The sequence below is a fragment of the Cynocephalus volans genome, chromosome 3 (genome assembly GCF_027409185.1).
Source record: "Cynocephalus volans isolate mCynVol1 chromosome 3, mCynVol1.pri, whole genome shotgun sequence".
Lineage (NCBI taxonomy): Eukaryota > Metazoa > Chordata > Mammalia > Dermoptera > Cynocephalidae > Cynocephalus > Cynocephalus volans.
Window position 1 is genome coordinate 68,876,612 of NC_084462.1, and position 13,570 is coordinate 68,890,181.

General features: G+C 41.6%; 1 protein-coding gene across 1 annotated transcript in view; it reads right to left on the minus strand.

The window, feature by feature from the left end:
- Window positions 1–1,642: 1,642 nt before the first annotated feature.
- LOC134372567 (thrombospondin type-1 domain-containing protein 4-like) overlaps window positions 1,643–13,570 on the minus strand; it is a 66,238-nt gene continuing 54,310 nt past the window's right edge. The window contains exon 5 of the mRNA XM_063090029.1: window positions 1,643–1,687. Coding sequence (XP_062946099.1) covers window positions 1,656–1,687 — 32 coding nt within the window. The 3' untranslated portion in view covers window positions 1,643–1,655. The remainder of the gene's footprint in view (window positions 1,688–13,570) is intronic.

Sequence of the window (13,570 nt, forward strand, 5' to 3'; positions counted from 1 at the left end):
GTAGCATTAATGGTCAAAGTAAAAAACAACAATTTAAGGCCTGGCCCTTTAGCTCACTTGGGTACAGTGTGGGGCTGATAACACCAAGGTCAAGGGTTCTGAAACCAGTACCAGCCAGACACCCCCTAAAACAAAACAAAAGCAAACAACAGTATTGCTGTTGTTACTGAAATCAGAAACACTTTGGATCCACCATATTATAGAAGTAACTTAATGCCTCAGCAAGAAGAAATACTGAACTTTCTATCACTAGGAGCCTGAAAATGTAGGATGGAACCATTTCTTTGGCAACCACTTCTGGGCATCTCCTCACATACAATACTGTATTAGTCTGTTTTTGTTGCTTATAACAAAATACCTGGAACTGGGTAATTTGCAAGAAAATGAAATGTATTGCTTACAGTTTCCAATGCTGGGAAGTCCAAAGTCCAGGGAACACATCTGATGAGGGTCTTGGTGGTGGTGACAGTGACCCAGGGGTCTCACACGGCAGAAAATGGCAGAGCAGACAGACACACTAACATCTCATGTGCTCTTCTTTTAAAGCCCTCAGAACCATACCCGTGACCACCATTTTTAATACATTCACTACAGTATGTTCCTACAATCCAATCACCTCTTCAAAGCTCCACCTTTCAATTACCATAATAGGATTTCCCACCCTCAACAGTTACAGTGAAGATTTAAGTTCAATGAGGTTGGGGCGCATCCAATTTACAGCATTCTGCCCCAGCCCCCCAAAACTCATGTCCTTTTCACATACAAATACATTCATTTCATTCCCAAAGTCTTAACTTCTTTTAACTGAAAAATCCAAAGTTCAAAGTCCCATCTGTGAAATCAAAACAAATTATCTACTTCCAAGATACCATGGTGGGACAAGCACAGGGTACATATTCTCATACAAAAAGAAAAGAAATAGGCCAAAAGAAAGGTGTAATAGGTCCTAAGCAAGTCCAAAATCCAGCACGGCAGGCATTAAATCTCAAAGCTGGTGAATCATGTACCTTGACTCCATGTTTGATGTCCTCTGCACGCTGGTGTGGGGGTTGGGTCCTCAAGTCCTCAGGCAGCTCTGCTTCTATGGCTTTCTTGGTCTTAGGCTGTGCTTCAGCTCTCCCAGGCTGGAGTTGTACGCTGTTAGCTCCACAGGTCTGGAGTCTCCGTGGTGGTCCCACTCCCATGGCTCCTTAATGTGTGGCCTTGGTGGGGTTTTTCTGCTGCATATTCAACCCCATGTTTCCACTCGTCATCTCTCTAGCAAAGGCTCTATGTGGTGAATCTGCCCCTGTGACAGATCTCTTCCTGGGCCCCCAGGCTTTTCCATACATCCTTTGAAACTGGGGTGGAGGCTCCCAAGCCTCCGCAGCTCTGGCATCCTGCAAGCCTGCAGACCTAACACTATGTGGAAATTGCCAAGGCTTCCAGCTTGTATTTTCCGAAGCTGAGGGTCCAGCCACACTGGGGCCAATTTAGCCACACTGGAGCAGTTGAAGCAGCTGGGGTGCTAGTGTGGGGAGCAGCATCCTGAGATGGCCGTGGGCAGGGAGCCCACGGAGGGCACACCAGCCTATTCCCTGAGACCATTCTGTCTCCCTAGGCTTTTGGGCCAGAGGCTTCTGCAATGCCCTCAGGGCCTTGAGTGTAGTTATAGGTCAAGAATCAAAGACAGTGGTGGAGGTGGGTCCTGCAGAGAATCAACATTGTCTTACTCAGTAACTTTCTCAGGGGAAGCTATTACTGTGTCCTTAGGCAATGCTGAGTTGACCCTTTCAGGCAGAGGTGGAAAAGCCACTGTCTCTGGGGATAGGTGGAAAAGCCACTGTCTCTGGCAAGTAAGACCTAATGGAATTTAGGGGTTCCATGTCCCCAGCCTCATCAGGGTGTTCCTACATGTCCCCATGCCAACTTGCAAGATCCCACTCTTTCCCAACCAATGCCCTCACTTTAACGGTAGATACCCTGCAAGACTGATAATTCAACTGCCATTGTAGTTCAGCCAATCTTATGTTAAGGGCTTGTGTTTGATATTTGGCAATTTCAGCTCTGTGGGTACTGGAGAGAAAATTCTGGTCTAGAGCACACCTGGAAACTTTTAGGTCATCTATGTGGCACTTGAGCCAAGAATTAGCATCCCTGAGCTCTTCCTTTTCTTTCCTTACTTTGTCCAGCAATGCTAGGAGCAACCAGCCAATATCACTATATATCCCTTGGATTTCCACAAATACTCAAAGGTATTATGTATAGAGTCACTGAATCCCTTACCTTTTACAAATGGTGATTCAGGAATATCAAATGGATTTATTCTTCTTACCTCTTTAAACAGTTCATGCCATGGACTATCAGTGCTCTCTGTATTGTTAGAAGTTGAGCTGTTAGCATTTTTAGGTCTAAAGCCCTGAAACAAAATTGAAGAAAATCATCTTTAAGATTCTGTTTCTCGGACCGACCCCGTGGCGCACTCGGGAGAGTGCAGCGCTGGGAGCGCAGCAGCGCTCCCGCCGCGGATTCGGATCCTATATAGGGATGGCCGGTTCGCTCACTGGCTGAGCGCGGTCACAAAAAAGGACAAAAAAAAAGAGATTCTGTTTCTCTAGAAGCACCCTACTTCTGGTACCAACTTTCTGAATTAGTCCATTTCTGTTGCTTATAACAAAATACATGGAACTGGGTATTTTATAAAGAAAACAAAATTTACTGCTTACAGTTTCAGAGGCTAGGAAGTCCAAAGTCCAGGGAACACATCTGGTAAAGGTTTTCTTTGGTGGTGGTTTTACAGCAATGCAGGGGTCTCACATGGCAGAAAATGGAGGAGCAGAGAGACACTAACCTCTCATGTGCTCTTCTTTTAAAGCTCTCAGAACCACGTCCCTGACTACCATTTTTAATTCATTCACTATGGCATGGTCCTATAATCTAATCACCTCTTCAAGGCCCCACCTTTCAATTACCACAACAGGATTTACCACCCTCAACAGTTACAGTGGGAATTAAGTTTTGGAGGGACATTCAACCTAAAGCAAATACCCAACGCTTATTTGTGTGAGTTTATTTTCTCAAAATATAAATAACACCAAGAAAGAAAGAGATGCTGCCTGAACCCAGAGCCTATTATTATGTAACATTAGTACTGTTTTAATCAACCCAGTTTTTAAAATATCCAAACAACAATATCTCACTTTTTCCGTCAATGCTAAGTAATATAAAATCATTTTTCTATTAAGACAAACATGTATAAACCCTAGAAGAATGTATAGACATCTCTAGGCTTTCTTTGGGCTACTTGTGGCCACATTTCCAAAGTTAAGGGCATTGAAGGGAAAGGTGTCAGAAGCACCGTACCTCTAGTTTAAGTAGAATTTTATGGTAGTGACATAATTCAATCCAACTAAAATGTGAAATTCTGGTAAGAGATCCATGGGCTGCTCTTTCTGAAGGTGAAGGATCCAACCAGGACAGTGGGCAAGTTCTTTTTCACTCAGTTTCCCCATTTACCATCCCTGGGCATTATGCTTTCAACAGGGCACATCCTCCCCTGCCATCTCCCCCGACCCAGCAATGTAGCCCAAGGTCAATTCTGCCTCTGAGAAGTCTGAGATTAAAAAATAAAACAAAACATAAAAAAACCCTCCCATGATGACCAATCTTTGTGAGGAGGTAAAGCTGCTTACTAGCTATTTGATCTATCTGACGTAAGGTTGCTAACCCTCTCTGAATCTAAATTGAATCTAAATCTAATAATGGTACCTGTCTTATACAAGTGTTCTGAGGAGTAAGCTTCCTGTAACGATGCTCAGCACAGTGCCCGCCACATAGTAAACACTCAATAAACATTAATGTTATTAGGCAAAAAGTCTCTAGTGAGATGGGTATAGGACCAAATGCTATTAACAGGTTCAGAAGTAAAAGACATCTCCCCTGACATGAAGAATTTTACAGACTAGTTAAGGAGATAACATTAACATACAAGAAACAACAAGCTGTCTAACCATATTTGGGAAGTAGGGCTGGTAGTCTTGGTGAGTTCAATTCTTAGCCTCACTGGCTGTATGAGCTTGATCAAGTAACCATGTTCAATAGGGTTAAATACATCTGACCTTCCCACCTCACAGAGTGGTTAGAAAGGTCCAAGAAATAAAGTAAGTGAAAATGCTCTGGGGGATAGAGAATTTTCTCTTTGTGTTTGTAATTATGACCATGATTACCATGAATTATAAGAGAACGCTCTGCTGTGGGCCCAGGCTGAAGAAAACACACAAGTTGAATAAGGAGGAAATCAGTGAGGAACAAGGTAGTTGGTAAAAAGTAATAAGCCTTCCTGGGTCTGGTAAGCTTTGAGTTGGGCCCTGAAGGCTAGACAGGATTTGGATGAATGGACAGGACAGATGGAAATCCTAGGCAGAGTCAATACAGGAGCAAGATCACGGTGATGTGCCTGTTTAGAGCAGAAAGTATAAAAAGTGGAATGTGGGAAAGGAAGTGTGGGTTAGTTGTGGGGTTAGACTATGTGGACCTTCAAAGTCAAGGAGTAGTGCTTCCCTCTTCTTTTTCACTTCTTTTTTACACCTGTACCAGGCTACGGTACAGTTGGATAGGGATATAAATCAGTGAACCTTTAAAACACTTTTAATCCAAGCATCAGATAAGTCAGGGCCTCCTGATACTCAGGACACCAGCAGTTTAATTTAAGATGCCAAACATTTCCTCCTTTTTGGAAAACATGTAACAGTCTATATAGAAAACAAAATCAAAATGTGAAAAGTTGAATAAAAAACACTCCTTTGGAAATAAAATTCTGCTCGGCTTGAGTTAGTTGACCTTATCTTTAGGACTAGAAAAATAACAAGAAAGGTAATAATATAATGGCTAATAATTATTGAGCACATACTAGGTGCCAGGTGCAGGAATTATTTCATTTATTCTTCTCCAAAACCTTTGAGGAGGATACTACTATTATCCCCATTTTACTGATGGGCGATCTGAAGCCCATGGTCCCAGAGTGGGTTAACATCAGTCAGGATTTTAATGGCTATTCTGCATTGACCTAAGCCAAAGTTCAGTGAATATGGTGATGACTGAGCATAACAAATCGAACCTTTTTTATCAAACAGCTTGGAAAATTAGTCATCCGTATTACAAAGTTCCTCATAGGAAAAAAACCAAACCTGTAATTAGTGAACAAGTATCTTTCATATATGTAAATTGATTTTTCAAATGGAGAAAAGATTATCTTAAATTTCTTAATGCTATGGAAAGGGGATTCCACTTAACGTAATTTATGTATCTAGAAACAGCTGTATACACTGAATTTCTATAAATCAAATACTAACTGTATTTACTAAAGAACTTCTCTAGGGTAAACGTGAAGTAAATATTTAACAATGTGAAAAATTGTTTTGCAATGTGAATAGTCATTCAATAATTTATCTGTTTTGTAAATTTGGATTTACGGCAGACTCTTGACATTCCTGAGGCATACATCCGGAACCTTCTCAAATTCCCATATTCACAAATACAAAAATGTTTATAGAGGCTCCCAGCTTTCTCTTGAATCACATTTCCATGGAGAGTCATATGAGTTTCCTGTTCATAGCCTTATACTACACATTGTAAGTTAACCATACTTTCAAATTTCATCGAATGTTTATCTCTCACTGGATTGCAATTTTTCACAGGCACAAAACAAGTTTTTAAACTAGCAAGCATTTGTTGCAAATGCATGAATGAGTAGAGAACAACAAAGCTAAATGACCCTTCTCCATACACATGTCTTACAAAGGAGACTTTTCAGATTCACATCTTAGCCAAACTATGTGCCACGGACTCACAGAGGAACTCACAAAGAGTTACAAACCTGCAAGTTTAAATCCATGAACACCAAGAGTGTAAACGCATTTATTAAGTTTGCTTAGATAGGGACATAGGGCATATCTAAAGAATCCATAGAGATTCCATTGTTCTTGCTAACCTAAGAGTAATTACAGAAATCAACTGAGCCTTTTGGTGATGAGTCCACAAAGTCTGATCACAGAAACATCAGCCATGTGAATTACAAGGACTCACATACTCATTCAAAATACCTACACTTTGTATGACTGGGTTTGGTGAAAATCAAACTTGGATGACTTCACTGCCGTCAGCAATGGAGCCCGGCACAGCTGGTACACTGGGCACGGAGCCCCAGCAGCTGGACCTTCTTGAAGCACTGTCCTGGAACTCTCTACCTCTGGCTGGGTTTGGACCCCCCAAAACACCACTACCACGAAAGACAAACAGGAGAGAGGGAGGAAGAGAAGAAGAGAAGAAGAGAAGAAAGGAAGGAAGGGAAACAAAGAAAGAGAAATAGAGAAACAAGGAAAAAGAAAAAGAAAGAGGGAAGGAGGGAATGCAGTAAAAAAAGGAAAGAGAAAATGAAGAGAGAGAACAAAAAAGGAATTTGGCTGCTGTGAGGAAAAAAAGAACAAAGACATTGTCATTTCAAATCATGTAGCTTACATATATCAGAACATTTTTGAAAACACTACTGCCAAATTTTCAAATTATTTATTTATACCCCTTCTGTTCCAAAAAGGCTTTGCAGCACTTTGCTGCCAGATTAATTTTCCTGAAGCTCAGCTCTGATCATGTTACTCTCCTGCTTAAAAACCCCAATTGCTCCTCACTGCCTGTAAAATGAAGTCCAATTTCCTTAGCCTTCTATTTGAGGCCCTCTATAATCTGGCCCCAAACCTCCAGGCCAACCTTATCCTTACACTTCTCCCCTTTATAAACCTGTCGTTCCATCCAAATTACACTCACTGATATTCACTAACACTCTGCATTTTCCAGCCAAGCACCTTTGCGTGTGTGGATCCCTTTGCCTGGAATGCCCTTCCCCACACATCTGCACATGCCCAAACCCATTCACTCCTGGAAGCTCAGCCTGGAAGATGCCAGGCAAGTGGTAGGTCCTAAGGCATCAATAGCAGAGCTTACAACATTTATACACATCATCTCACTGGACCTTCACAACAGGAAGAGGTCATTTAATTTCTAGATAAGAAACTGTAATCCAAAAAGGCTAGGGCTTGTGCCCAGCGGTGGTGTACTCTGCCCAATTGCTCTTCCTGCTCCCCAAGGCCATCTCTCGCACAGAGCAAAAGGTGGCTGCATGAATCAATGCCAACGTGTTATAAGTCTTTTTTTTTTTTTTTTTTTTTTTAAGGGAAACGTGCACCTTTCCATTCTGTGTGAACTTAAGTTTGCCTGTCCAGTTTTGAGCCACAGTTTCATCTGGCAGCCCCTGTGCAGCCCTTACCAGGTTCCATGAGGTAGGACACTCCACTAGCTGATTCGGAGAGGCAGAAGCCCCGGAGGTTGAGGGAGCCTGGGGTCCCTCCACCCTCCACGCCTGGAGAGGCCAAGAGAACAGACACAGAAGGAGACTGATAACCCCCATAAATGTCAATGGATCAAGTTCTACTCCTTTGCATCCTAAGAACATGCCAAAGGATTTATAAAAGGTGCCATTTATTACCAAGGGTGGGAGAGCAGGTTGCTAACAATATTTATACAACCTCCAAAGCTGGCTTAAACAAACACGGCAACTGGGTGTAAGACAAGGTGTCATAACTGATTGATGGGGGTCTATTAAGCACGCAAAGCCGCCAATATCTACACGTTCGCTGGACAAGGGCCAAGGCTATTACAGGATGAGCTGTTACATAACCTTAAGAACAAATGGAATTTGGGCTGAACACATCTGATATGCTTCCCCTCTCTAATTTTTGGCATCAAGAGGTTACATGAATTGACTGGAATGTAAGAGCCCTCCCCTCCATTTTCTCCCTTTTCTAAAGACAGGCAAGCCTCATGATCACAGCAGAGACATCTTATAATAGTTACTAATGTGTTAAAAGTTCCCCCCAAACTGTCTTGTTTAAATCAGACCTATTTTTAATGGGCTGCTCAATTTAAAATCAACATAATTTGCTGGAACATGGCTTTAGGTGAAAGCTCTTTCCTGGGATGAATCCAAACTTCAAATCAATCCCCTGGACAAAACTCAACTCAGCCTGATAAATTATGGCTCACTTGATAAAATTTTAAAGGAAATATAAATTAATCCAATAACCACATGAAATCTCTGGCTGCCCTGCCAGTTTCTTGCCCATAACAGTTGTTGACTTCTGGCCTCACGAAGCTCATGACGAGGCTCGTCTGCAATACCTGCCTCTCACTATGCCTCTAACCTGCTGCATTTCAGTCTCTCCCCAAAGAAACTCCTTGCCCCTATCCGAGTCTCTCTTCATCTTTGCCTCCACAAAGATATATCATCAACCGCAAAGTTTCAAAGAAAAAGATCAACTGGGTACAATGTAGCACTTGGTTTCCTAAACTTTTCTTAATTACTAAGTAGCAATCTTAAGTTGGAAATTCTGTTCACCAGTTACAGAGCTGATAGTTGTAATCATTTACGTTTTAAAAACCTCTGTTGTTTCAAAACTAGAATTCATAGGGGGTCTTTCCCTGCTTTCCTTTGGAACCATATAAACATAACTGAAAAAATGTTTGTCAACAACTTATACCGCAGACACAACACAGGGGGTGCTGGGGGTGGTGGTAGTGATGGGGGGGAACCCAAAACAGAAAATGAAAAAATATAGACAACACATTGGTGCACATGTGCTCTAACTCCACACTCATGCACAAAATTTGCTTACAATGGATGCTGAACCACACCCAACTGGACCCAAGGCGAGGGCCCTGACCAAACTATTCTATTTTCCCAACACAGCCTCAGACACAGACAGGAAATACAACCCAAAAGCAGAATGAAACCTACTTAATACAGATACAACAGATGGTCTAATGTATCAGCCTATCCTTCATTTAGTTCCTCCACCTCTAGATACACTGTCCCCACAACAGAAACCTTACAGGATCACTCTGGGAAACCAGGCCTGCCCCTGACTATTTCAGCCATCCTAAAGTCTTCTCTTAGGAAATTACAATCAGCTACACATTGTTTCATTTTAACTTACATTTTAAATGTGAATACAATTTAGACAATGTACAATGACGTGTGTTCATCATATCTGTTAGCATCATTCTCACCACCCCCCTCCCCCCCCCCCGCGACTGTATTTAAAAATAAGAAGTCTTAGACAGGCATTTGTAGCAAGACCTAATGCAATGTTTGGCAAACTTTGTGAACGTTTAGGTATCTCACCCCTGTTCGATAAAGAATAGAGACTCCTCAAATTCTCAAGCAACTAAGCAGGGTTAATTGGCACCTACGTAACTGCCCATGTTTGAAACTGTAGAGATGGCAAACGGCCAGCACATGTGCTGCCATCTCCCCTTCCTGTGCCCATGCAAGGCATCACTAATCAATCCGAATGATGCTTCTTGTTCCTGACTCCTGCACATCAGAGCCACGCTCAGTCAGAGCTGGCACAGGCAAGGAGACCTGCTTGTTATGACCCGTGTGCTATGCTCTAAAGAGAACAGCCAGGATGATAAACAAACAGCATGCCCCAAACCACAGGAATCGGATGAAAGAAACAGACATATTCAGCAGGCTGGTGAAAAGAGGTTGCAGGGTGATGAGTCAGCTGCTTTCAAATATCCGAAGAGGGAGCCTGGATGCTTACTTAGTTCAACATGGCTCCGAAGGGTAGTGAAGCAATAAATAACCATTCCAGGGTAAACTACAGTGGCATTACAGGAATGAGCTGAGACGATGTTACCCGGGTAAAAGAAGGGAGGGATGCACATCCTTTCCCTTCTTTCCACCTGGGATTACAGATAAACAACAGATTTTCCCTTTAATCCTCTGTAAACAAGTTCAACTGATGCATGGATAGTCTCACTGGAATTTCTAAGAAATGGAGACTGACAGATATGATTGCTATTTAATGGCTTTGGGGGTGGGACCATGTCAATGGGGGAGAGTGTCTTTGATAAACATCTAAAAGATGAGCTGAATTTACAATTTAAATGTAAATTGCATATTCATTGACCACATCCTAGCTCTAAACCCTCCAACTCTAAAAACCTCCTGATGTTGGCCCGATGCTAATTTCTCCATGTCCACGCAAGGTGCAATGAGAAATATCCCAAACACTCTTTCAGGACATGTCTCTACCAATTTACAACATGGTGACCTCTGTTCAGAGGGTGAGAGAGCTGTGCTACAAGAGATTCACACCGAGACCCAGGATTTCCTGGAAAAGTCTTAGTCTTGATGTAAAAACACAATTGTTTGTTTTCAAAGGAAATGAATTAGTCATGGCTTGTTGCCCTGAGGGAGTTCTTCTGTAGCCCTGAGGCAAATGACTGCCCTCAGCTCAGCAGGCTGAGCTTATGTAACTTCTCATTGAATCTGACTCTTCTATTTTATTCTGCGACCTGAGGCAAAACATCCAACCCTTGTGAGTCTCAGTTCTTGCCTCTGTAGAGTAGGAGCACTGCAGAACAGTGACATCTGACCCGCCCATCCCAACCAGCCACACGACAAGGACCGAGCGAGGCAGTCTTTGTAGAAAGCTAAGTTCTTGGAAGAGTGAAACAACAGGATTTGGTCTCATTATTTAATATTTTGCAAGGGGATTAGTTCTACGCTTGGTTTCAAATCCTTAAATTTATTCATATTTAGACTAATCTGCTTATTAGATGTTGAAATACACCCTGAGGTTTTTCTTTACTAATTACTCATTATGACACTGGTTCAAGTACCAGGAAAGAAATTTATTTTACAAGAATCCTCTACACTTTCCACAATACCCTAGAACCAGAGCGATTTTCTCCCTCAAACAATCTTTCCTTTTCCATACCCTAAATTTCCCAGCGAAAAGACTTACAGTAGTGTGTGATGACCCTTTGCCCCACCCTGCATTCTCCTTCCTCTTTGGGTAGAAAAAAACACAGTGTGGATGCAGGAAGCTGACCTGTACTAGAGGCATTTTATCTATAAAATCCTACACATGATGCACTGGTCCATGCCCCTGTGTAAATGCACACTGGTTAACCTGAACTGCACCAGCATATGTCTGGGAGAAAAGGGGATCTATACAGTCAGATCTCACACATGTATGAGAGTACTTCAAAAAAACTGTGCAAAAGTGTAATTAAAAGATAACATAAGGGCCGGCCCCGTGGCGCACTCGGGAGAGTGCAGCGCTTAGGAGCGCAGCGGTGCTCCCGCCGTGGGTTCGGATCCTATATAGGAATGGCCGGTGCGCTCACTGGCTGAGGGCGATGCAGGCGACGCCACACCAAGGGTTGCGATCCCCTTACCAGTCACAAAAAGACAAAAAAAAAAAGATAATATGAATCTTTCCATCAACTTTTTGAAGTCCCATCATATAAGGAGGCCTATCTGTACAATCATCAGAATGCAAACACAACAAGAAGAATGAAAGAATGCTACTCGCATGTTATATTACAATTCCATTAATCCTCCACAGGTGTTAAGAAGCCTTCTAAACCTAATGATGAAATGACAGTTGACAAGTCAGGCGAGCACCCTGACTTGTCACGAGTTTCTGTCATGGCCATTGGTTGGGGCTATCCAGTATCCACTCTCTTCTTTTGGCACAGCATCTGGATTTCCTTTTTGGGAATTATTTTTCCCCTTCTGTGTGTAGTCTTGATGGGACTATCAATCAGGGTGTCCCAACTTCCCCTGGTCAAGGGGTGGGCACGTGGCCTAAACCACACCAGTCAAAGTCTTGTTTCCAGGACTTCGAATCTTGGATGGAGAAACTTTTGCTACTTTGCCATTGCAGCAGCAGCACGCTGGTGAGATGGTCAATGCTGTCCACTTGGACTTTCAGAGCTTCCCCAGTTTCTGTCTTTCACCAAGCCCAGTTCTCCACACTTCCTGTTGACTCCCTGAGCTACTGGATATGCTTCCAATAAAATCCTTTTGTTTGTTTGACTTAGCCAAAATCAATGTTTGTTGTTTGCAAAATAAGAATGCTAACTAATACAGATGTCCAGTTTGCTTCTTCAGATCCTTGACCTATCTGAGCATTCCTAAGCTCAGCAAAGCCTGATGATTCTAAATGAGACTAAAAATGATATTATGCATTTTTTAAATTTTATTTTTTTGACAAATAATAACTGTATATATTCAAGGGTAAAAATGTGGTGTTTCAATACATTGTGGAATGAGCAAACGAGGCTAATTAACCTGTCCATCACCTCACATGCTTACCATTTGTCAGATAAGTGAGATATAATGTTATGAGAATATTTAAAATCTACTCTTTTAGCAATTTTGAAATATGCAATACATTATTATTAACTATAGTCACCTTCCTGTGTAATAGATCTCCAGAACCTATTTCTCCTAACTGAAACTTTTTCCCCTTTGACCAACATTTCACCTTTTCCAATCCACATCCTGCCCCCTTAGGCTCTGGAACCACCATTCTACTCTTTTCTTCTATGAGTTCAAATTTTTTAGATTCCACATATAAATGAGAGCATGCAGTATTTGCCTATCTGTGCCTGACTTATTTCACTTAGCATAACATCCTGTAGATTCATCCACATTGTCACAAATGAATTTCATTCTTTTTTTAGACTGAATAGTATTCCACTGTGTATATATGCCACCTTTTCTTTAACCATTCATCTGATGATGGTCACTTAGGTTGCTTCCATGTCTTGCCTATTGTGAATAATACTGCAATGAACATGGGAGTGCACACATCTCTTTGACACATTGATTTTAATTCCTTTAGATATATACCCAGAAGTGGGATTGCCGGATCATATGGCAATTCTATTTGTAGTTTTTTGAGGAACCACCATATTGTTTTCCAAAATGGAAATACTAACATTCCCACCAACAGTGTGCAAGGGTTCCCTTTTCTCCACATCCTCACTGACACTTGTTATGTCTCAACTTTTTGATGATGGCCATGATAACAGGTGCGAGGTGATATCTCTCTGTGATTTTAATCTGCATTTCCCTGATAATTAGTGATATTGAGCATTTTATCATATATCTGTTGGTCTTCTATGTGTATTCTATTGACAAATATCTATGTAGACCCTTTGCCCACTTTTTAATAGGGTTATTTGTTCTCTTGTTATTGAGCAGTTTGAGTTCCCTATATATTTTGGATATGGGCCCCTTATCTGATGTATGATTTGTTAATATGTTTTCCCAATCTGTGGGTTGTCTCTTCATTTCTGTTGTTTCCTTTGCTGTGTAGAAGCTTCTTAGTTCAATTAATCCCATTTGTCTATTTCTGCTTTTGTTGGTCATATGCAAGAAATTGTTGTCCAGACCAATGTCATGTATGTTTCCTTCTATGTTTTCTTCTAGTAGTTTTACAGTTGACACCAAGCATTTTTGAGTTCATTCTCCCTAAAATTCTCTTGTTCCTCCATGGGCAGTAAGAAACTGTATTTAAAATAAAAAAGAGAGACAAACACTAGCCAGCCTTTGAACAGTTCCACCAGGGTGACATTTTTACTGGCTCTAAATGTCACCTTCAGGAACTGGAGAGACAGGGAGAGGGAGATGGGGAAAGAGAGTAATGAGTTTTTTAAAGTATAATTTATATGCAAT